Source organism: Polypterus senegalus, chromosome 4 (genome assembly GCF_016835505.1).
Source record: "Polypterus senegalus isolate Bchr_013 chromosome 4, ASM1683550v1, whole genome shotgun sequence".
In the NCBI taxonomy this organism is placed as follows: domain Eukaryota; kingdom Metazoa; phylum Chordata; class Cladistia; order Polypteriformes; family Polypteridae; genus Polypterus; species Polypterus senegalus.
The window spans coordinates 43,840,424-43,865,550 of NC_053157.1; the positions used below are offsets into that span (position 1 = coordinate 43,840,424).

The following is a 25,127-nucleotide window of genomic DNA, read 5'->3' on the forward strand; positions in this document are numbered from 1 at the left end:
GAACTTGGACTTATTGGTCTGGGCTTGTATGTAGCTTTAGTTTTCTTTTCCATTTGTTTCTGAGTCCTTTTCTTGCCGACCATGTTTATATATGCTTGCATATACTGTAGTAGAACCCTTGGGTTGGATAAATACAGGATATCTCAGGATAATAAAGAAATAATATAAAAAATAACACCGCTGCTAACAGAGCTCCGCTTCAGACGTCCATCTCTCGCAATGGACGAGACCAACTCCCCCTAAAAGTAAAAAAAGAAAAAAAAAATCTCTTTTTGCTACTACTTACCTCGTTGTCGGACTCCACAAGTACCTGATCGTATTCACTGAGAGCTACTAGGAACATGATAGATGTCACATTTTCAAAGCAGTGAATCCATTTCCTTCTTTCTGATCGCTGCCCTCCTACATCCACCATCCTGGAAGAAATAAAGTAAAAATTAGTGAATGCATTATAAGATTAGATTGACAACGCTCACAATCTAGAAAGCACTTCTGTGGTGAGAGTGCATATTAAAACTTTCACTTGAAATTTCTCTCTCCCTTTAATAGGAACTCTGATAAGTTTGCGATGGATATCCCACTAACTGTAAATCAGAGGTCTCAACTTTGTTTTTAAAGGGCCATAGAGTGTGTAAGGCTTCATTTCAACCACAATCTAAGTAAGCAGCAATTAATGCATAAGCTAACGTAATTGAGATTTTCTTTTCGCTTTTTTGCACTTTGTCAGTGGATTCTAAAACACCACATGGTGATGGGCTGTGTGTGGAGGGGCTTAAGACTGTCGGATTAATCCGAAACTCTGACACACTACTTTGACAAAATGAACTGCTGATGGTATAATTAATATAATGAGCAGATAAAGTGCCTTAGGATGAAAAAGTGTCATATAAAAATGTATTTCTGGCATTGTTACATAAATGGAAGCAATGCAGACTTTGTTCACAGCCTTTGGCATGATTGTGTAACACTTGCTGCTGTAATCTGGTGTATAGCCTATTATATAGTCTCTCAGCTGATGAAGAGAGGGGAAGAACTAAGTGTAGATAAATAAAAATAAAATGACTGATAGATAGATAGATAGATAGATAGATAGATAGATAGATAGATAGATAGATAGATAGATAGATAGATAGATAGATAGATAGATAGATAGATAGATAGATAGATAGATAGATAGATAGATCTCTGGAGGAGGAAAATAAAATACCATAAAACTTCAAGCATCTTTAAAAAAACCTCATATTACCACAATACAAAGCACAATATACAGTACTTAGTGCTTATTTGAATACATTTAATACATACTTCTTTAAAACAAAACTTAGCAAATGAATTTTAACAAATTAGTAAAAAGTAAAGAACTACAAGAGATACTTTTTTTAATTTGCAAAACATGAATATATTAGAGGTGTTTGTGCCAAAAACATTATACCACATTTTGAGTATTTTGAGTCAAGCATCATAACAATAGTGGGACAGATTATTTTGTTTGAAACAATAAATGAGTATATATATATATATATATATATATATATATATATATATATAAAATGCAGTCTACCTGAAAATGACGCTCTGTAAGTCAAAAGGGTACTCAATGATCCCTGTGGTTGGAACTCTGACTCTAAGGACATCTTGCTGGGTGGGCAGATAGGCAGTGTCTGCAATACGATCCAAGTCATTGAGATAGCTACAAATAGAGAGAACAAAGCAGAATGAAACAATGATACCACAATTAAAAGAGATGAAGGTGAGGCGAGGTCACAAGTGAGAAGTACTGAGTTCTGCCTCACCTCCACCAACTCCCCATCGCGATGTGAAGTTCTTTCACAATAATCGATAATCTGAAATACCGGAGAACGCCTACTAACTTGTGTCTGAATACTAACTTAACCTTTGACTGGGCTGTTCTAGTTTGTGCATGCTGAGACACGACATTGTATTATTCTATTTATGCATTATTATTATTATTATTCAAAACTACCTTTTTGCTCAAACATTTGAAGCAAAGTTAATAACAAAATACATGTATGAGAACTACATGAGTAGTATGAGTAGTACATTACTAAAGCGTTTATTTTTTTTTTCAAAAAATACATTGACAATAAATTTGCACACACAGGTGCACCTCTCATCTGCTACTCAAATGGATTCAGTAGCGAATTTTCACCTGTCCAGCTTGAACTGATAAAAGTGCAGCTTGTTTCCTGCCTGATTCACTCACACCACTGCAGAGTGAACATCAGGGAAGACACAGCTTTTTGCTGTGCTCTCTCCCAGTTTCAGATTGCTTTCTTTAAACATAGATCCATTGTAAAACCTGTTTAACATAATGCAGGATTGTGAGCGGCTGAAGCCAGCATGGAACCAATCAAGCTGAACCACACATCACTGTCAGTAATGGTCTTAAAGGAGCAGGTACACTTCTTACCAAAGTTACCATACATGTCCATTCACAAAGACATTACCTTTATGTGACTAATACATCAACATAAACTCACATTTGCTGCTTCCACTTCCATCCACAGATACGCACATTTTGTGACAGCACAGGCATCTTTAAATGTTCTGGCATGGTTTCCACTAAGTTTCAGTTTCATCTTAGCTTTTAAGGTGCTGTCGCCATGAACTCCATTGAAAAGCATTAACTATTTTTGTTAACTTTGTTACACAGTTGAGTAAATTAACTATTTAAAGTAGGAGTCACAGATATACTGTATTGGTTAATCTGATCATATACAGTACCAGATGAAATTCTTCTTGCAGAGTGGAATATTGAGAAAAAAAATGACCAGTATGCTGAAACTTAGTGGAAACCATGCCATAACATTTAAACATGCCTGTCCTATCACAAAATGTGCAAATCTGTGGATGGAAATGGAAGTGGCAAATGTGATTTTAGCCACTTGGGTTTCATTGTAAAACACCAGGACAGACAATGTATTTTTATAGAAATCACTTAGCTTTAGAATACAATTTTGTGTAGAAAATGAACATATACCATGTCAGTAAAGAAATCACTTTGACTTGAAAAACGTATTCCTTAACTTGTGAGTGAGTGTGGGTGTATATTAATGTGCCCTGTGAGTGACAGGCAGTTTTGGTTCCTGCTTTGTGCCCAGTGCTGCCAGTACAGGCATGGGTACCCTGTGAATCTGAGTTGGACAAAGTAACCGTGATAATGAATGGATCAGTCTAGTTAAAAGACATTCAAAATTAGATGGCTCCCTTACATTAAATAATTGGTGTGGGTTCAGCACATAGTATGTGTGTATACATATTTATCATTCTATCAATGTTTTTATTTATTTAAAAATTCTCTGTAAAAAGACAGATTCTCCTCTTAGGAACACAAAGTTACTTAGACCGTTCGTTCGTTCTTTCATTCATTCTATCAATAGAAGAAGGTAGTCCCATTGTGTATGTGGAGGGTTTATGATTTAAAGCATTAAAAAACAAAACCCTGGGTACAGTGTACCAGCAAGTGAGAGCAATTAAGGGAGGATTCTTTATGCCACAAAAGAGGAAAAGCCATGACTTAAATAGCATAAATAAAAGAAATAACCAATAAAAAGACAGAGCAACATGAAGAACAACATGAATCAAATGCATGTGTTTCACTTATATGAATGAATAAATCAATGATGATACCACATATTAACACTGTGAAATTTACACTAACGTCAAGGCTTTATTTAAAGAGGCCACTCTCTGATCTTGATAAAGACAGCAATACAGATAATGCATAGGAGGCAGGACAAAGTAATTTCCTAACAAAGCAGTAAAGGTAAAGAATTTGAAAATTAAACATGAAGATGAGGTAAAAATAGAGCAGCAGAGAACATCCCAGAGCTGCTCTCCAGTTACCGGTGTATCTGTATAATATTTATTTGAAGAGTGAAGTATTTTGTCTAGGCCATAATTCTACAGAAGAGAAGGAAGTATAAAGAAGTGTAAATATACGCTAAACTGTGCAGACTGCAAGATAATGATGATAACAAGAGTAAATCCATTTTTTGCATATCTTCTGAAAGGATGAAATAGAAATAGAGGTTTACAAAAAAAAGCAAGATAACTATCCCATGTCAGAGTGATTAAGACAAACAGAGACTCAATATTTTGTTGTCTCTGTCATATTTATGACTGGGGCAATTCACAAGTAACAGCTTGTGCAAATGCTAGTGCCAGTTCTGCCATTGTCACATAAACCTAGACTGACTTTACTGTACTAGCTCCTTGCCTCTTTCAGGAAGGGTCCCAGGAACTTGCCACTTGCCTGAAAATAGTCATGTCACGTACAACGGAAAACATTTCTGAAGCGAAGGCAACATTAGGTAGAGATGTGTGAGGTTTCCATGTTTCTTGATAATTCAGCCAGATTTTAAGTTTATTAAACTGAAATCCCAAAAAGACTTTTATGTACATGACGGCTTGTCCAGTGCACAGTCTTCAGAAATGCTTGAAGAGATGGTGCAATCAAGAAAGTCCATCTATTTTCTTAAAAAGTTAATCCGACTGCAATATCACATCAGGCTGAATCCCAATTTGGAACCAAAGGATCAATTCAGAAACCAACTCTGGACTAGATGTGGAGTCCATTATAGGGAGTGCGACAAACATAGACAGACACACACACACACATTCATTCACTGATATGGAGCCAGTATAGGGTTGATAATTAAAATGAACATCTTTAGGGCTTCGGAGAGCACAAACACTCCTCACAGGAAAAGACCTTAATGGCACTCAATTTTTATTTTAAGTAGCTGTGAGGCAGCGGCGCTAACTGCTACACCAATCTGCAACGCACAATAGATAGATAAACAGATAAATAGGCAGGTAGAAAATTATTTCCACACCTTATGAAGCTACAGCTGAAACATTGAGTCGTTAATCTTCTTTTCTTTACAATGCAGAAATAACCTTTTGCTTTTTCCTTTCCATATGCATGTTGATATAGCTCTTCATCAACGATAGATAGATAGATAGATAGATAGATAGATAAATAGATAGATAGATAGATAGATAGATAGATAGATAGATAGATAGATAGATAGATAGATAGATAGATAGATAGATAGATAGATAGATAGAATCTAGGACAAACAATCACAAAGAGTCATTCCATGTCCAATCAATCACACTTCGGTCTCAGGTGTACCCATGTTACAGTATCCATGAGACACTCAGTAAAATTATTTTGATGAAAGATTAATACTTTCCAAAATACAGCCAATTTTGAGAGGGGAGAAGGGTGTCAATTTTGATACGGCTTTATTTTTTTCATCAATTTCACAAGAACATATCTTAAGAACAAAACCACCTAGCAGCTCAAATTTTGCATACCGGTACCTTTATATGTATAGTACATACTAAAATCAAAATATTTGGTCCAGATGATATCATTTGGTAAGAGCAAACCTTTAAAAAATATTTTGCATCTTTGGCTTTGTCATGCTTAGGCTTTCAGAAAGCATATTTCTGACCAATACAGCCTGTTTAGGTAACTTACACAGGGCTTTTCAAAAGATTGTAAACAAATAAGAAACTGCATCAGGGTTTGGCTAGCAGACCTCTAAGATGTGAAGGGTCTAATTTTCAGACCAGTTTAATGCACTGTGGGAATCTTACTTTTGTTATGTGAATCTTTCATTTTTATTTTGCATTTTGTATCTCTCTGGAAAATCCTTGGGTACCGTTGGTTTGACTTTATGTTGAATGAACGGTTGCTCATGGAGTCCTGAATGAGACACATTACCTACATTGCGAGGGATCGTCAGTTACGGCACTACGGCCATGTGGCGCATTTCCCTGAGGGTGATCTGGCTCGTAAGATCCTCACTGTTGGGGACCAGGCCAAGGGGTCGCCCACATAACAACTGGCAGCGACAGATAGAGGGTCATTTCTGGAGGGTGGGACTGGACCGCGTGTCTGCCTTGGGGTTATTTACAAGTTGTTCCTGAGTTGTGTCATTGTGTAGTGGGTGCGGCAATGCACTGTACCAGAGAAATACTGTGACTTAGCTGCAGCCCTTCCTAAACTGGAGAACAGTAACATGTCAGATTGCCTTGCCAAGAACAGGTACATTATGTACAGGTATGTAACAGGTATGTTAGTGCACTTAACACAGCTGGCTGAATTGCTATTGTGCAATTAACCACTACTTTTAAGCTGGAGAATGTACATAATTCATTTATTTACCTTATCTTAGTTTAAAATTACTTAGGCATTAATATTTTGTTCACTGATGGGCTATGTTACATAAGATTTCTCCGTGATTTCCATATAGACTAGGTGGTGGTTTATTTTAAGTAAATAATTTCTGTCAGAAATATTGCAAGTCACAGTTACCCCAACTTGTACAAACATCATTTTCAATCAGTGTTTATGGACCCCTAGCCTTTCTATGTCACTTCATTTTGTACTTTTGGATTCAACATCCAAACCAAAGCTGAGAAAGCACATTTATACTCTGGCCTTCAAACAATCACAATAGAAGAAATATGCCACATTAAGCTCAAAAGGTCTTGCAAAATATTTCATTCATTTACCAAAATAATTTCAAAATGTACCCAATACAGACTCATGTGGTGCTAGTGTCCACGTAAACACAAATCAGATGCAGAGCAGAGGCCAACCTAGAATGCTGTGCTGACATCCTCACCCACTCACACTGGCACAAACATTCTGATTTACTAAACTTGCTTATTCAAATACAGGGGTTGTAGGGTCAGAGCCTTTTCCAGCAAAGCAATCCACAAGGTAAGTGCAGGTAGATACCAGCTATCCTGCTAAAACTGAATGTGGCTCACCCAAAGGCGACATTTAAGCAATCGTAAAGAAGATGAGAGGGAGACAAAGTTAAAGCAAGTAGGGGTTGAAATGAAAAAGTCAAAAATAAATCAGACTGTCATAGCCTAATCGTACTGAAACTAGAATCGTAGTCTAAAATGCTCAGCAAGTCCTAACTCCCAGAAAAGAATTTTAACTAACTAAATGCTGTGCAAAAACACACCCAGGAATCCAGAAAGTTAGACACTGAAAGTAGTGCACCTCCATCTTTTAAAGCATCACAAACTGACATGATGTGTTGCTGCTGAACATGTGACTAACCATGGGCCATGGCAATGATAAACAAAATGGGTGCAGCCATGCACAAATGCACACAGTCCATCATAGGGTGCACTCATTCACACCAGATCAGTACCATTGATTTATTAAATCTGATAATTCCAATGGTACTCCGGTTTCCTCCCACAGTCCAAAGACATGCAGGTTAGGTGGATTGGCGGCTCTAAATTGTCCCTAGTGTGTGCTTGGTGTGTGGGTGTATGTGTCCTGCGGTGGGCTGGCGCCCTGCCCAGGATTGGTCCCTGGCTTGCGCCCTGTGTTGGCTGGGATTGGCTCCAGCAGACCCCTGTGACCCTGTGTTTGGATTCAACGGGTTGGAAAATGGATGGATGGATTATTGCAATGCAGGATATCAGGGCCATTGCCTATGTATGCAAAATCTGGCAGAAGCCAACCCTGGACTAAGTACCAGTTCATCGTATGGCAAACTCACACACATTCCTTCAAACTGTGATACACTATCAGATGTCCTGGCAGGCACACTGCTCCTTAACTGTTTTTGACTAAAACACAGAAATGTCTTTCATCTCTGGTACCTATTAACCTGACTATACGTCCAGGTGATGCACTTGTGTAAAATACAAACCAATGCAACCTCTGAGTTTTGCAGGTTTAGTCCTTTGCCTTTCCTAAGTCTTGCTGCACTACTTTCTAGGTATACCCATTTAGTGTTGTGGCTACTAGTCCCTGTTTTTTGTTCATTTATATTGTAGCATTGTTATTTTGACTATTACCACCTAATCTGGAGTCTTAAGTGTGTTATTATACTGCAATCTTGTTTACTTTGCAAAATAACATCTGATGGCGACTGCTATTAAAACTACAAGATAGAGGAACTGATTGACTTGTCGTTAGGGGACATTTATTGAAGATGAAGTTGTCTACTATTTTGAAAGTATTTTCAATCACATTTTCCAAATACTTTCATTGTCTTTAAATACTACATTTGTAAAACTCTGATGACAGTGAGGTCTGAAAAAATGAAAAAATAAGTATTAGCCTATGTCACACATGCGCTTGGGAATCAACTGAAGGGACCAGAAAACACCAGTCCCACACCAGGCAGTGGACGGCGGGTTGTGCTAAACCTCTCTATTTTCTCTCAGCAGACCAAATACGAGAAATCCTTCCTGTCCTGGCCCTGAGGATGTCACTTCCTGGGAACAGACTATAAAAAACCATCATCCTTCATATCTAATCAGTTCTACTTTGGACTCGAACCTGTACACATTGTAACCAACTAAAAGCCTTTTGCAGCTAGGGAAACTATACGAGTGGCTGCCCCAAACCTTTGTTGTGGGTCCAGTCGTTTATTTCACACCTACTATAGTTTTTTTTCCCCACAAATCTTACATCTTTGGTAGTGGTTTAAACACCTGAAGGAATGAAGTATTTAGTTAATGGGCAGTTTCCTACTTCCCCGCTTGTCAAGTTTCTTATACATTTTAGTGCTAAGACATAAGTATCCTTGTTGCCAAGCTGATTACTTCATTACTGAAGAAAGTGCTGCACATTTACAATTTTATTTGCTTAGCAGGCAATTTTACCCAAAGCGACTTATAAAAGAGGTCAAAATAATTGAGTGAACATCAGTCTGGGGGACTGTTTGTGATCAAGTGTTACAGGACAAAGTTACAAATTGATCATCAGGTGAAGAGCTCAGAACAAAATGCGAGTTACAATTCCTAACTTCTAACTTTGATGCCATTATTTGACTTCAACAGAAACAAACTGAGTCAAGACTGCATCCTTATACCACAAGGATGTGTACAAAAAGGACCTATGAAAGACTGCAGAGGGTTACATGATGAAGCTCCAACCAGATTTGTTATGTTACAAAAATCAAACTGCTAGAAAACTGCTAAAGTTAGATTTCATCTTACCAAACAAGAGAGACTTCAAACACATCTTAAACTCATTAAGGGAGTCAAAATTTCAAATGGATGTGGACAGCTCGTTCAATCAACTAGGATTTGCATGTGAAAAGATTCTAGACTGAGATTTGATGCCATGTAGAAGTGGTATGACCACACACTGTTCAGCAGCAGACCTGAATGGTCGAGAAAAAGCACAGGATTTCAGAAGTGTTTCCATATATAGGTACAGACCCACTGATTACTCTTTAGGCAAGAATAAAGGATTTAAAATGACAGAATTATGTGCCGGTACAGGGAAACAATGTAGTGATGTGAAAAGATGAGGGACACGTGTCTACTTCAGCTAATTGAACACCAGTTGTGCCAATGCATCTTGAAACACCTTGAGCGGCTTGGCGACACAGGCCGGTACTCCAGCCAGCAGAGAGTTGTGGTAGTAAAGATTTAAGATGATTAAAGCCTGCAGCAGGAGTTGTATAAGATACTCTGTCAGATACGGTCTGGTCTTGTAGATGTCGTATCGAGTGAATGTGCATGACTGAGAAACTGTTGCAACATGGTCAGTAAAGGAAAGCTGGTCATCAAAAACCACGGCAAGGTTTCAAACAGACTTGTACATTGTCCCATAGTTATGGTAAGATATACATAACACATCATTTACTAGTGTGTAGGTCCAGGATCCACACTTCTAGATCTACATTCACCTGACCAACTTAATCCTGTGAGTGTGCACATGGCTGCCAACACTTTTCTTACTTCTCTGAAAAGAGTAACAAGAAAAGCATTCCAGTCTCTGGAATCAAGAATATCAAAAAACAATACAGCAATACCACTTTTGAACTTAATGATACCAGCATTTGCAAATGCCCCACCAAAAACTGACAGACAGTGCCCAGTGCTTGACTGTAGAGCTTGAAATAAAAAAAATCACACACCTCTAACATTCATTCAATGTGTCTCTGTATTGCATACCCACCAGGAAGCATTAATAACTGAATTACAAGGTCACTAGACATGGGCAGAGAATTACAAGGACTCACTTTCAGGTATGTGGCCCATTATTTGACTTCAACAGAAGCAAACTGAGTCAAGACTGCATCTTTATACCACAAGGATGTGTACAAAAGGACCTATGCAAGAGTGTAGAAGGTTGGAGAAGTTCCATCCAGACAGTTATATGATGCTATGGAAGTCCACCATCCTGCTGTGTTTCAAATGAAAGACTAGGTCATGTCATATTAAAAGGAACATGGTGGCACATTGATTCAATTCAATTCAATTCTTTATTGTCATGTGTACAAGTACCATGTACAATGAAATGCTTGCTTGCATGTGCCTCTGCAGACAGTGAACATAGACAAAAAAAACACACAATAAATAAATGAATATAAACAAGTAAATAAATAAAACCAGAATACTAGGAATAAATAGAGACAGTGGCAGAAGTATATGTGCAGGTAGCAGTGGAGGTGACACAAGGTTACTGATTGTTTGCATTTGGGTAGAAACTGTTCCTGAATCTGGAGGTGCGTGTCCGAATGGACTTTAGTCGCTTTCCAGATGGGAGGGGGGTGAAAAGTGACACTGCAGGGTGGCTGGGATCCCGCCTGATATGGTTCACTTTCCTGAGACAGAGTGTAGTGTGGATGTCATGGATCGCAGGGAGCTGTGTGCCCATAATCTGCTGTGCTGTGTTCACCACACGCTGCAGAGCTCTGCAGTCCTGAAATGAGCAGTTGCTGTACCAGGATGTGATGCATCCTGTCAGGATGGACTCCACAGTACACCAGTAGAATCTGCACAGGGGCTTTCTTGACTACTGCCGCAGTGTGACTTGACCATTTAAGGTCATCAGGGAGGGTGACTCCGCTGCTAACCTGCTCGATATCCTCACCTCCGATGGAGCTGTGCTCTGTTACCTGTTTGCGGAAATCCACAATCATCTCCTTATAGTGATAGTGATACTGATAGTGTCCAGATAAATAGCTCTTCCAAAATAAATTGTTAAATTCTACCCAAAACTTCTTTAACATGTTACCCTTAATACTGCTTTATTCTAATGTTAAACCTCACTGACCTATTGGGCCTGCAACTGTGAGGGGGGCTCTTGCAGGATGTAACAGCAGGCTCTCCCTTTCTTAACCTCACTGCATTTACCCCTGCCATTACAGCGGGCACTACAATGAAACAGCATCCCATTCTCAGATTTTTGTGTCTTGTGCGTGGTGATCCCTAGAATAGTCTTCGGCCCCCTGTGACCCTGAGCTGGATCAAATGAGTTTGAGAATGTTGGACCAAATGGATGGGTTTTAGTTTTGAAGAATGTAACTAAGGAATGTGTTTTATACACAATTATGTATTAATTCTTTTGAAATTATTAATTGTATAATTTGCCTCTTAATTGCTATAAATAATATTTAAAGTAATATCTTGGTGAAGAACATACAGAAAAAAACACATATTTTGAAACACTTCCACCACCTTATATCTAGATTGAATGGGTTCAGTAATAGATAGATAAGATTATATTTCCAAGCAGCATTCTTAGAGGCTGGCAGCTATCCAAGTGCTAAAGACCCAGAAAATCACGGAAGAGCCTGAGGGTAAATACCCCAGTGAGCAATCCTTACCAACACAAACGAACAACATGTACAGATACTTTGCTTAAAAATGCTGCTCCACACTACACTTTAGGAAAGTGTACTGTGAAAGAGGGCATGTAAAATATTGTTTGTTTACTTAAGATTTTGTTACCATTGTATACTATTAGCTAATAAAAATAAAAGAAACCGGAGCCAGTGTTTTACATCTTTAGATGACAAGCTCATCACTCTTCCATGGAAACTTTCCCTCCTATAATGACAAAAGGACACATATGCATGTATATTAGGTATTTGAAGAGCAACACGTGCATGCGGTGATTCGCTAGGCAAAGCAGAAATTTGGTTTGTGGAATTACATCATTAAGGCACTTGCAGATAAATGACCTTTTCAACTTAGGTTGCTGAGCATACATGGAAAAATGGAAATGTACCTTATAAAAGTACAGTTTCGCCTACCTCTGCTGGCTGGATGTTAAAATACTTTGTCATTTGTTTATCACTTCTTGAGTGGACTACTGCTGTTACCTTTGTGTTTAAAGCATAGCAGGTGACAACAGATTTAGGATGCTGCTACCTACTTCCCAATTAAAAAAAACACTGCAACCACATTACCCCATACCCAGCTTATCTACACAGGCTTTCTGTCAAATATTGGGCTTATAGCAAAATTGTTCCAAATTTGTTCTAGCACTCCACTGTACTCATCTATGCTACTTAGGGCTCATTTATACTTCACGCTTAGAACGTGTACAAGCCCGCATCATGGCTGCCAAGCGTTCCCAGCGTTCATTTCACATGTCCTCTGAGCAGGTCCTCAGAAATTAGCGCGACGGGTGCACGAGTTGCAGTACCCTGAAAAAAGTCCGGGGGCACTGTGTACTAAAAGTTACGACTAAAAGTCGTAACGTGACGTCAGTTTCTCTGTTTACTATCTACATGCAACAGAAAGCCTCTATGCAGATCCTACGGGATGAATGCTTCGATGTGGTGAAGCAAAATGCCGACATACAGATGCATACGTGGTACTTTTATATTCAAGGGTCGCATATTCCCGATCGTAATGACACGATACATTTTAAAATTCTCACATACCATCTTTTGTGCCGTCTTTTTTTTTTTGCAACTTAACAACAGCAACTTAATGTATAGCACTGTACTTGAGCCACTAAGAGAAAAATAAAGGACACGGTGAAAACGTGTATTTTGTGATTAAAATGGAAATTTCGGCTTTAATCTCGAAATGTCCACTTTAACCTTGTAGTTTATCATTAAAGCAGACCATCGTAAACGTTATCCCAGTTTTTAATCGCTACAAGCTTCTTGGACCTGACAGCAGCAGCAAGCAGCAATAGATCGCCACACAGAACAAAGTAAATGTATGATATTCCCAATCTCTGCACATTTACAATCTTTAGATTTATACTTGATACCACTTTCATGATGAAATGCATTAAAGTTTGTATGTTACATTTTACATATAATTTCGTTTAAATAATGAATACTGTTAATAATTACACACATGGGGGAATAATTACACACATGGGGTGTCACGGTGGTGGAGCGATAGCACTGCTGTCTCGCAGGGAGTTATGTTGCTGGTATTTCCTGCTTGTATTCTACACTGTGCTCCAGTTTCCTTCCAAAGATATGCCTATTTGGGCATTTGGTGCCGCTAAAATGACGCTAGTGTATGCAAGTGCTTGTATTCACCTTGTGATGAGCTGAGGCCTCGTCCAGGGATTGTTTCTCACTCGTTCCCAATGCTTGCTGGAAGGGACACATCCCTGGATTGATGGATTTAATCAATAAACATAATTTTCAGAGATATTGCGGTAAGGTGTCATCAGAATTTAATGAGTGTTCCAGGCAATTCACAACACAGAGAAGACGAACATGTTGCCACCTGGTGGATTTCTCCAGATTTACGTAAAGTACATGCGCAAGTATGAACACTACAACGCTTGTGTAGCAGGAGCATCTGCTGCAGCATGCGTCACGTCACGTGAAGTATAACTCCGGCCTTACACCACAGAAATCTAATGGGCAGCTGAAGTCAAGCCTACCTTTCCACATTTTTACCACATTCTGCAGGAACACCATCAAAAGCATTCTGACAAGCTGCATCACCATCTGGTTTGGACACTGCAGTGTCTCTGAACTCTAGGTCCTACAACGGATAGTACACACAGCAGAAAAGATCTTTGGGACTTCTCTACCCTCCACTACAGACATCTTTATTAAGCATTGACTCCACAAAGCACTGTGGAAGGTCGTTTTTACCTCTCCCATGATCTCTGTGTCCAACTTCTGTCTGGTAGTAGGTACCATAGCACCCAAACCAGTTCTGTAACAACTTCTAGCCCTTGGCTGTCAGGACTCAGAACTCTGTGCTGGCACTGGCTCACAGATCTACTCCCAGACGTTATTTATATGGAGTACATTTGCTATTTCTGTTGATTTTATTATTAATTGATGCTATTTATTTCTTACTGTCTGTTCATTTATTGGTTGTGTAATAATTTCTCTCTTTATAATATAGTACAGTTCTCTAATTATCTTGCACTTGTCCTTTGTCTATGTATATGTTGCACCGCAGTCCTGGGGAGCATATGACTTCAGATGACTGCATGATGCAATACTGTAACTAGATGATATGACAACAAAGCCTTCTGATGTTGAACTTCTTACTCTTTTGGAAACCTTTTTTTTCACATGACAATAAAACTGACTTGACTAAGAGTTTTGAATTCCTATTTGCTGAAAGTTCCTCTTGATCTCCCAGTTTGGATCAGTTATGTTTTAGTTTTGGCTTCATCTCCTGGTCCACTCCCTGCAGTTTCGTAAGACTGCCATGCTCCACTACAGGGCAGTACAATAATTGGAAATGTCTGCATATATATACGATTCAAAATTGTATCCAAAAATCATAAAAAACTAAGTACATAACGTTCAGTCAGTGTTTTTGCCTGTATTTTGTTTCTGGCCCCTTCTTTAAGTGAGTATGTAAATATGTGCATGCCTGTCTCCAGTGATGCAGCCGTGTAATGGCAAGGGTACTGGAATTAAAACGGGAGCCTAAATAGAGGTCTATGCCATAGTACTCTTCATTCTGCTTTTGCATAAACCAATATACTAATTCTCCCAAGTTTTACATTTTAAAATGTTAATTTTATGCCTTATAATGTATGTTTCATTGTATTATTATACACAATTGATGCATGAGGTCAGCTGCATGTTGCTGCTTAATGTCACACTGGTCTGCTCTTGTCTGTGGAAGACTCCGTGGCTGTAGGCTCAGCTGATCATGGTCCCATTACAGAGGAATCTGACAGCATCTAGGCAGTCATCAGCACTGACAGAGGAAAATGAATAAGTAAATAAATAATATTCAAGATTATAAAAAAAAATAAATTGTTTTATGTTGGCAATAAGAGTACAGGTGGATTATTAGGCAGACTACACTGCATATTTGTTTTCATTGTTCTGGTTTCACACAAGACTAATAAAATGCGAACTTTCTGCATTTTACCTCTTTGTTATTTTTTAGTACCACATATAAACATTTGCATATCTAAGCTTGGGAGTATGCACTTAGCACTTATACAGCGTACTGCTACACCCACTATACAACAAACCACCTCAGGATCCCAATTTAGGACCCAAGTGCTGCCATGCAATGGGTGGCTCCTCAGCACTACACTTGTTCGAATGGAATGGAACAGTGTGAGGTTTTGTTACAGTGGCTGGAGTGCCAATCCTGCCACCAACCCTCAGGCTTTCCCTGCAAGTTGGGAGGACACACTTGCATGGCTAGATGGAGGTTAATGTCATCCCCAGGACGAAACAATTGCAGGGTAAGAATCTTACTCAAGGGCCCAACTGATTAGAGTCACTTCTGGCATTTATGGGATTTGAAGAGTCTTAGCTAAGAGTCATCATAACTGTAAAGCACAAGTTGTGATCTGTAACCCAAGTACTATTAAGCTGCTTAGTGTACATAAAAAAATAACTACAAATGTAATGGAAATGAGGCATATTTTTGTTGATCATGAAGAAAAACAAATCAAAAAGAACAATGTTGTACAAGCAGTCTGCTTGTTTTCAACTAGAAGTTGCCACATGGCTTATTAGTTTTTCTTTTGTTGTTATTTCTGTATTATTATTTTTTGTCTTTATGCAATTATTATTCATTTAATTTATTGTTCACTATTTATACAGTTTACTTATCATCTTTGTGTTCTATGAATAACCCCCAAAGGTGGTGCCATCATTATGTCACAGCTGAGAAACCACCCAAAGCCTTTAAATTTCAGGCTGTGTTTTATGTCTCTGAGGGTCATTATTAGTTGTGTTTATTTTGTTTACTACAAATAAATTCTTCCTTTAGAAAGATTCATCGTTCAGCTTTGCCTTTTCCAGCCAGATGTTTTGTGATTTACCATCTCCCATGAAGGGTATTTCTGTGTATTTTAGAACTAAAGCTTGTGCCCCATTTTGGGCTCAGGCTGCCAAAGGTGAGGCCTGTTTCTGAGGCTAATCAGTTAGGTCCTGCTCAGGTTTGTATATATTCAGAGGCCTGTTCATCGTCTTTTGACAGTTTTGTGTCAATGAGTCACAATTCTTTATAACTGAAATCACTATTAAAATTTTCATCCATTAACACATGATCAAACTCACTCCATGTGCAGAGCCAAAACCAACCCAGGACAGGGTGCCAGTTCATCACTGGGGACAGGCATGCACAACGTTACACTCAAGATTATGGTACCATTTTTAGAGTTAACAATTAGTCTAGCATGCACATCTTTGAATTAGACTAGAACTAGAAACAAAGGAGAACAGGCAAACTCCACAGAGACAGTGACATAGGCCATTATAAGAACCCAGGACTCTTAAAAGTCAATTACACACAATTAAAAGTGCTCATATATGAGTTTTATTACTTAACTCCTAAGATGTCAGGAGTTAATCCAACACTTCTTTGCATTCTGTTTAAATTGAAAGACTCTGGCACTTTACAAGACACTGCACTTCTTATTGCCTCCCACCTCTTTCCTTCTTTAGACTGGGCTGGGTGGGGGTTATGGGCGTTAATAAAAAAGCAGGAAGTAATGGCAGTGGCACATTATCACAGACAAAGCTGGCAAACCTGCCCTTCAGGTTTTTCTTCTGTTCTGCCAAAGTGCAATTACAGTTGTTTAAGAAAAAAATACATAAAGCAGTATCAGGACACAGGACTCTTGTAATTAAACAGCTCATGTGTTACGCGGTGTTACACTTCATACAGTGTCCTGCCAACAGAAAACAACGCACTTCTTGGCAGGCAAATGTAATTTTTGTTCTAAATGAAACACTAGTAGTATGAGTAGGATAGCTGCTACCCAGCATTGTTACGCACTGAATAGGCTGTGGTTTTTATTCTTCTTTTTACTTCTCATGAGAATAAAGTCCAACCATAAATAAAAGAAGAGTTGGAAAAGTTTGGAATGCTTTTCAAACTTGCTAATGGGATGCGATTAACACCTATCATCTTATCTGAAAGAAAACATGTCAGTTTTACACCTTATTTTATGTGTGCAAGCTACCTGATAAGCTGAAAAGCTATATAACAGCAGCAATATACATGCCTTGAAAACAACCAGTTATCGTCTCAAAGTACTCATTAATATTTGTCATGAGTTCTGAAATCCTAGATGACACAGACATACAGTACCTTCCAAATGTTAAATATAATGCTCTTTGAACTCGGAAGAAGCTCTCTTTGGTTTGCATTTCTCAATGCTATACTAGAAACGAGGGCGGACACCCAGTGCATTACATACCTTGCATAACATCTAATGGTATGTAAGGATTTTGATGTGCAGTAAAACTCAAACAGCGACAAACATATGTGCAATAAAAGATGACACAATGGTCATCTAACAGAACAACACTCAACTCTGAAGAGTTGATTGCTGTTTTATGTGTTTTTCTGAAACTTACAACGATCCACTCATTTAATGCAATACTTAATACGTGAGACACCTGCAGGAGACTATACTTTTGGCTTAACATTAATAATTTAAAATTATAAAAAAAAAAAGCAAATTTACACTCAGTCATCGACTCAATACTAAACCTAATTAATCCAATTGAAAGATGTAAAGATTTACATTAATAAAAACCAACAATTAACATTTTAGAAATTTAGTTTTGATGCTACCTTTTAACATAAGTCTAGTTCAGGGGTCTCGAATCTTTTTTTCCCCTGAGAGCTACTTTTACACAATGAAAATGTCCGAGAGCTAGTCATGTTTTGTAACGTTTAATCTCATAGCTTATTTCAACCCAAACAAACTGAATATGCTTGTTTTGCCTGAACATTTACAAACTGTTGGTGTCCACAACTCACATTTTGCATTAAAACATCACAAACAAGTGCATTTTGTATGTCTGTATGCATTTTCTAGTGTATCTCAAACTACTAAATTAAAACATGAATGCTGTCAAAACAAAACAATGCAATTCCAAATACACAGATATAACTTATCCATTTGTCATTTAGTTACATGTGACTGTTTCACTTCACAAGAGTATTCACGTGTCCAGTTGCATGTGTGATGTGTTTTTTAGTTAGTCAGATGACTGGCACTGCATGGAGTCAACAAGATTTCATGGCATTCATGTCAGAAAAGGCAGACTCACATGGGTATGTAGACCCAAACAACGCAGACATTTTCAGAGCTCCTTGGTGAAGATTCTTATAGTTATCTGGCTCTACTAAACTCCAGAAATGCTGAGAATGCTGTTGAGACTTTAACTGCACATTATTTTGAAGGTTTACTAATATATAATATATAAAATCCAATGTCTGTCTGTCCGCTTTTTACGAGAGAACTACTTAACGGATTTAGATCGGGTTTTTTTCCATAATTTTCTTGAACATTCCGATTGATTTTGCGACTTCTCTCATTTCGTTATGTGTCATAGTTCAATTGCAGTACCGATTTATTTGCGCGACCCGACCCGCAACAGACCAAAGGGAGGCCTTCCTCACTCACTCGCCAGCTTCGGGGCATGTTCCTTAAGTGAGATAACAATTGAATTCAGCTTTGTTTCATATTTGAAATAAAGTGTTACTTAGGTCTTGATGAGTTTGAGTTCGGATATTCTCTTAAGTGTATGTCACATTGAAAAGATAGATTGCAATTCAGATTGTGGATCGTGATTTTGTGTTAAAAGGATAGTGATATGATTTTTTGGAAAGATCACCCACCCTTAATTTGAATAATCAAGTTTTCAAATTTATGTAGGATTCATTAATCCTTTGACGAGCTACTTAGAAAGGGGTTGCGAGCTACCGGTAGCTCGCGAGCGACGTGTTGGAGACCCCTGGTCTAGCTATTATAGTGACATTCTTATATAATACAATATTTGCAGGCTAACATATAAGAAAATGGTCAAAGAAGAATATAAAAATCTGAGGAGAAAAGTTATTTTCAGTGTGCAAAAAAATTGTTGAGAAAGTCAGTGTTTCTGCTCTTGAGTCTTCATTTGGCATTTGTGCAACTCTCTTGGGTATGATCATAATACCGCAGAGCCATGCAATATTTTAACGATTTGTCTGTTCTGGATAAAGATGTACACCAGAAAAGTAAAAGGTATTTAGAAGAGGAACTCTTACTTTAACACACTTTGAGCTTTACTGATCAATTCCTTGATTCCATCTTCTTAAAATCCCAAATCAGAGGCTATCATACTTTTGGAAAGAATAACAAAATGCACTCCAAAATTACCATCCTGAAATGTTTTACACATGACGAGTTTCTGTTTTTTATAACGGTTTCCTTCCTTTCACTTAATCTTCAATAAAGTAAAAACAGTCTGAATTTGGAGATCTACCCAGGATAGGTTTGGACATTTTAAGTCGAAAAGTAATTGATCAACTTCCTCTGGAGCAGAACATTCTGTACGCCAAGTTAGGACCCAACTATTGTAACAGGTCATAAAGGATAAATGAACATATTTGAAAATATGCTGCATATTAGATAAGATATATGATAAATATTTACTGTCACTACTGTGTTTGTCAGGTGGGTTTAGAATATGACTCAATGAATTAATTTAATGTATTCTAATATTTGTTTCAATGGATTACTGTACTAGATAGATAGATAGATAGATAGATAGATAGATAGATAGATAGATAGATAGATAGATAGATAGATAGATAGATAGATAGATAGATAGAGTGGCAGATGGCCGGGACACCTCTTCTTTGTATGGTCCGGGGGAATCAAGCATGGACAGCACCTACCCCTGGATGCTAGATGGCAGCCCCCGTGTGTAGAGGTGGTACTTTGGATTCCAGCAGGGTTCCATGGGAAAACAGTTCTCTACAACTCTGTTGGGATCTGGGGGTGCCACCAGAGGGTGCTGCAGTTGTTCCTGAGCACTTGTGGGTGGTTCTTCCGCCACACCGGGAAGTGCAGCTGGAAATAGGTCATCAAACTTCCAGGTAGACTATAAAAGTAGCCAGCAGCCACCACTCCAGGAGCCAGAGTTGGGAGGAGGGAGATGAAGCTTGCTGGAGAGGAGTGGAGGAGAAAAGAGAAAGAGAAGAAGAATTGTGTGGTACTGTGCTTGTTGGAATGTGTTGTGGGCTTGTGGGGATGGGGAAGACGTTCCATCATGAGCGAAGAAAAATAAAAACGTTTTGTGTTTTTATAAGTGTGCCTCCTGCATATGTCTGTGTCAGGTTAAGCGCTGGTATAGCATCATTGTCACAATAGACAGAACTTTATTTTTCTCCAGGGGAAATTTGGCTTTTTACCGAAGTTCTTTACATAAATAAATACATAAATAGGATGATAAATTAAAACATATAAATCTAAATGAATTACAAAAATTTTCCATCAACTTAATATTTTATTATTTATTTAGTATTTATTTATACATTTTCATTTTTTTGAAGGGACAGTTTAGTCCTGGTTCAAAGTAAAGAATAAAGCAACAATAAGAAAATGCCACTATACTCTTACTGATTTACACTATATTGTATTCTTGCCAGTAAACACAGAGTTGCAAAGCGCTTCTTAACTTTAGTGGTCCAGGTTCAACACACAAACCAGCAAGGACCCTGTGTGCCATTTATACAGCTTTTCTAAAAGCATTTCAGTTTCCACTCACACCCCAAAGTAGTGACTGTAAACTGGCTTGATATGAGTGGGTTTACATTACAGGTGTATGAGATGTGCTCCACTATGGACTGGTGTGCCATCTGGGGTTTGGTCCTTTCTTTTGCTATATATTACTGAAATAGAAAATACACAAACACACCCCAACACTACATACGTACTTACATACTTACATACATATATATATTTATTTACTTTATTTATTTTAAAAACGTGTCTGTATTTAGAACTGGCCTCAGCGTGAATAATAATAAGTGTGGACGTGTCCTTGAATATGTCCTGTGATGGACTAGCACATCATTTTAGATCCCTAATTTAAATTCAGCATCATCCTTTCTAAACTAATTTACAAGGCTACTTCTTAACTTAGATGACCTTTTTATTTTTATGGAAACATTATGCTAGAATTTACACCATGGCTAATAAGGAATGTTGCAATACATACTGCTGTCACTCCTTCTTATCTTATCTAAAGCCTGCAACACAGAATTTAGCTGTTAACAAAAGTGGGACTTTCCTTGGGGCATTGGTAGCTTTCAAAGGAGAAAGGCAATGCATTCCAACAGTTTAGCATACCAGTCTTTAAGTATCAGTTGCCTAAACTCATAACAACATGAACAGTTCTGTTCTGTGCTTTGCTGTACCACCTCAGGATGACAGAGAAATGGGGGCCGAGTAGTTAGGGCTACTGACGCAACTCTCCAGGTACTTGAATCCAACGTATGGCCTGCAGAATGACTGACAAGGAGTTGAATACTTTCCTTGTGCATATATGCTTTATTTCTGGTAGTCTGGATTGCTCCTAAATCCCAATGGTAGGCTACAAAAAGTAAACTGAATGAGCAAGTGTAGAAGTTTGCATGTAGCAAGTGTATTCTCTTCTCACAGAACAGATTTCAGCTGTTAGCAAAGGTGGGTTGATACACAATATGAAAGGGTAACTAACCATTTCAGGTAAGTATAAAAAGCCAAAATGCCTAAAAGCTTTGTGGATTTATGGGTCACAGGGATATTACATTGAACATTTGGACAAAATGCAGATATCTGGTTGTACCTACAGGCAATTTTTAATATGTATATGATATTTATATAATATTTGTATCACTTTTTTATTAACTAAAAATATTAAAAAAGAATAAAAGAACACCCTAGAAATCTTAAATATAATATCTACAGGAAAAAAAGTAAAGAATGATGCTAAACGCAGGGCACTTGTTGAAAATAAAATTTAACAAAGCTGAGCTCATCCATCACTAAAGTGTAGAAGGAGGAGTAACATTTTAAGTATTGCGACATGAATGACTAGGAAAGAGAGTAGCAAGGGTTATGAGGAATAGCACTTACTATTTGGCTGAATCAGAGAGCTGGTATTCTCTCCGTCTGTCGTAACACTCTTGGATGCCTGGGTCAATCCATAAACTCTTTATGGCTTCAACATAAGGGCTATCAAACATGGTCACCTTCTCGACATCCACCTCACGGACTATATGTGCATTCGCCTGTATAGAGAAAAAAAAAAGAAGAAAACATTAAATGTTATCCACAGCTAAATGACTTAAGGCAGGGTGTAACGATTAATAGTACGAGATATGTACCCCTGGCTAGTTTTATTTATTTAATAAACTGTTTCCAAGCAGTGTAGCCTAAAAACGCTGGACTGCAAAACAATGTAGACATCACTCATTCAGTCCTCACCCATGACTTCCTATGTGAATTTGAACAAATGTTTTAACTTGCCAGGGCTCAAAGAACAGCAAACAAATAAGGGGAAACCTTTTCTAAATATACTGTGGTCGAATAAGGTAATGCAGATCCCACAGACAAATGTTGGGGTGCCAATCTGGTCATTCCTGCTTAACTCAGTCACAGAAAATGCAACGATAAGGGCCGCTATACCTGCCAATACAAACAACAAAAATTAAGGCCAGCGTTTCTCAACCTTGAAGTATCTGCGACCTGAGTTTTCATAACAGTTTTAATCGCGCCCCCCTCCCTAACATTTTTTTGAAAGGAGCCCACTAATACCAATTTATTCTTTTTTAATTAATGATATATCATAGATGCATATTTTATTATACCTACTTAATTTTTATCGACATTTATCTAACTCAATATTTATTTTTCTAGTATCAGAATGTAGTTTAAGTTAATTTGTTTTGCTTTCAATAGATATGCAGTGCATCCGGAAAGTATTCACAGCGCATCACTTTTTCCACATTTTGTTATGTTACAGCCTTATTCCAAAATGGATTAAATTCATTTTTTTTCTCACAATTCTACACACAACACCCCATAATGACAATGTGAAAAAAAGTTTACTTGAGATTTTTGCAAATTTATTGGCAATTTTCTGAATGACTAAAAATTTATACACTTTACATTTATACTTATCCATTCAGCATTTTAATATGAACTCTTATGCTTCAACAATACATTTCCAATTTTCAATAGTCAAAATAAACCATTTTCTATAGATATTTAACGGAAGAAAAAAAACTCAGAAGTTAGTATTTGCATAGGTATTGAAGTCCTACACTTTGTCAAGAACAATTTTGCTGCAATAACAGCAGTGGAAATACTTTCAAACACAGACAAACATTTTTATGGACTTTTTACACTTTTGTTGCAACATATTGAACACATTTGGTTCTGGATACAGACATGTTTCATGTACCCAAAACATTAACAAGTTACTTACATAAAAGCCAAATCAAATGTTATTTACCTTGATTTGTTTTCTTACTTCCTACTACGTAACGTCACAAGTAGACTGCAGAGCTTCCTGTGTTTGATCGACACGGGCATGCCCAAAAATACACGTGTAATGCCACTAAATGCGCACGCTGACACTTCAGTTTTGAGCACATGCACCGTCCAGATCTAAACACTAGCGTGGAGAGTCGTTCGCGTACTGAAAAGTATAAAGATGGAGGTGGACGTCCAGCTGCTGTCGCATGTTTGCCATCACTGTACTTTGTATATCGAATGTTATTTACCTTGATTTATTTACTTATTTTCCTACAGCGTAAAGTCACAAGCAGACTGCAGAGCTTCCCGTGTACATATACAAAGCACAGCGACTTCAAAAGTGCAACGTGTATTCTTTCTCCGATGTAGAACCCTTGCCATCATCTGAGTCAGGTCAGGTAATACACCATCTGAAACGCAATATTTGCTCCATAAGACGCTCAGACATTTCCACCCGCTTTTGGGGAAAAAAAGTGTGTCTTATGGAGCAAAAAATATGGTATATTCAGCCGTTTGCAGGGTCAGTGGAAATATTTTAAACTTTCAATTTAGTTTTGAACATTTCAACTTAAAAAAATATATATATAACTGATGTTTGTATACAAATTGAACCACCCCGATATACACTCCCAAGATGCTAGAACATATCAGACTCAAATAAATTAATCATGCTGTGCCTATTTATGCTATTGCTTTATTAGTTTATATAAGCAAGATATGAAATCATATGCCTTAAATTAATTTCAATTAAATTACTGCATTTACATTTTATGAGTTCGGCACTGGAAGTACTTAGAAAGAAAGATGGTGTAGATCAGGGGTGCCCTGACTTTTTCGGCTTGCGAACTACTTTTGAAATGACCAGGTCGAAATGATCTACACTACATTAAACATGATTTATTTATATATATATATATATATATATATATATATATATATATATATATATATATATATATATATATATATATATATACACTGAGTATTATACATAAAATATATGTTGTCGTACCTTGCATAACTGAATAACCTTTTCAATACAATTTAATACATTTATGGTCAATACAGTATTTGGATTTAATAATCGTCATGTGGGAAAAGGCTGACTCGCATAAATAAGTAGAGCCGAATAATGCAGTCAAGGGGCTTTTGAATTCAGCCGAGTGAAAAATGGCAGCTTAACCGATTAACTGCAATTTTAGTTCCCTCTTCTTTCTCTTTCTCAGATCGCTTTTCGGAAGGAAGTCAGTTTCGTAGTTTTTATGAACAGTTTGAAAGTGCCTTTCCACATTTTCCTTCTTTGGAATAGCAATGATGGATTGACAGATCAAACAAACGCACTTTTCCTCATCCAATTCCACATCCAGCCCATACCCTCCCCATACATTTTTTTAATTCCCTTCTTTAGTTGATATAAACTGGAAGGCTAACTAGATCACAGCCGGAGTTTTGTAGTAGCTCATGCGTTTGATCGTGCGTGCGGGATGACCAGTGTGTTAGAAGACAAGAGATCTCAGACTGGCCGTCCTGTATGTCAATCAAGTAGCAAATGCCATAGGGAGGATATATGATAGACTAATGTTTAAAAAAA

General features: G+C 37.7%; 1 protein-coding gene across 1 annotated transcript in view; it reads right to left on the reverse strand.

Moving 5' to 3' along the window:
- LOC120527303 (guanine nucleotide-binding protein G(q) subunit alpha) overlaps positions 1-25,127 on the reverse strand; it is a 253,833-nt gene that overhangs the window by 42,045 nt on the left and 186,661 nt on the right. The window contains exons 3-5 of the mRNA XM_039750564.1: positions 22,133-22,287; positions 1,562-1,690; positions 287-416 (exon numbers count right to left, since the gene is read on the reverse strand). Of these exons, the coding sequence (XP_039606498.1) occupies positions 287-416; positions 1,562-1,690; positions 22,133-22,287 (414 nt within the window). The remainder of the gene's footprint in view (positions 1-286; positions 417-1,561; positions 1,691-22,132; positions 22,288-25,127) is intronic.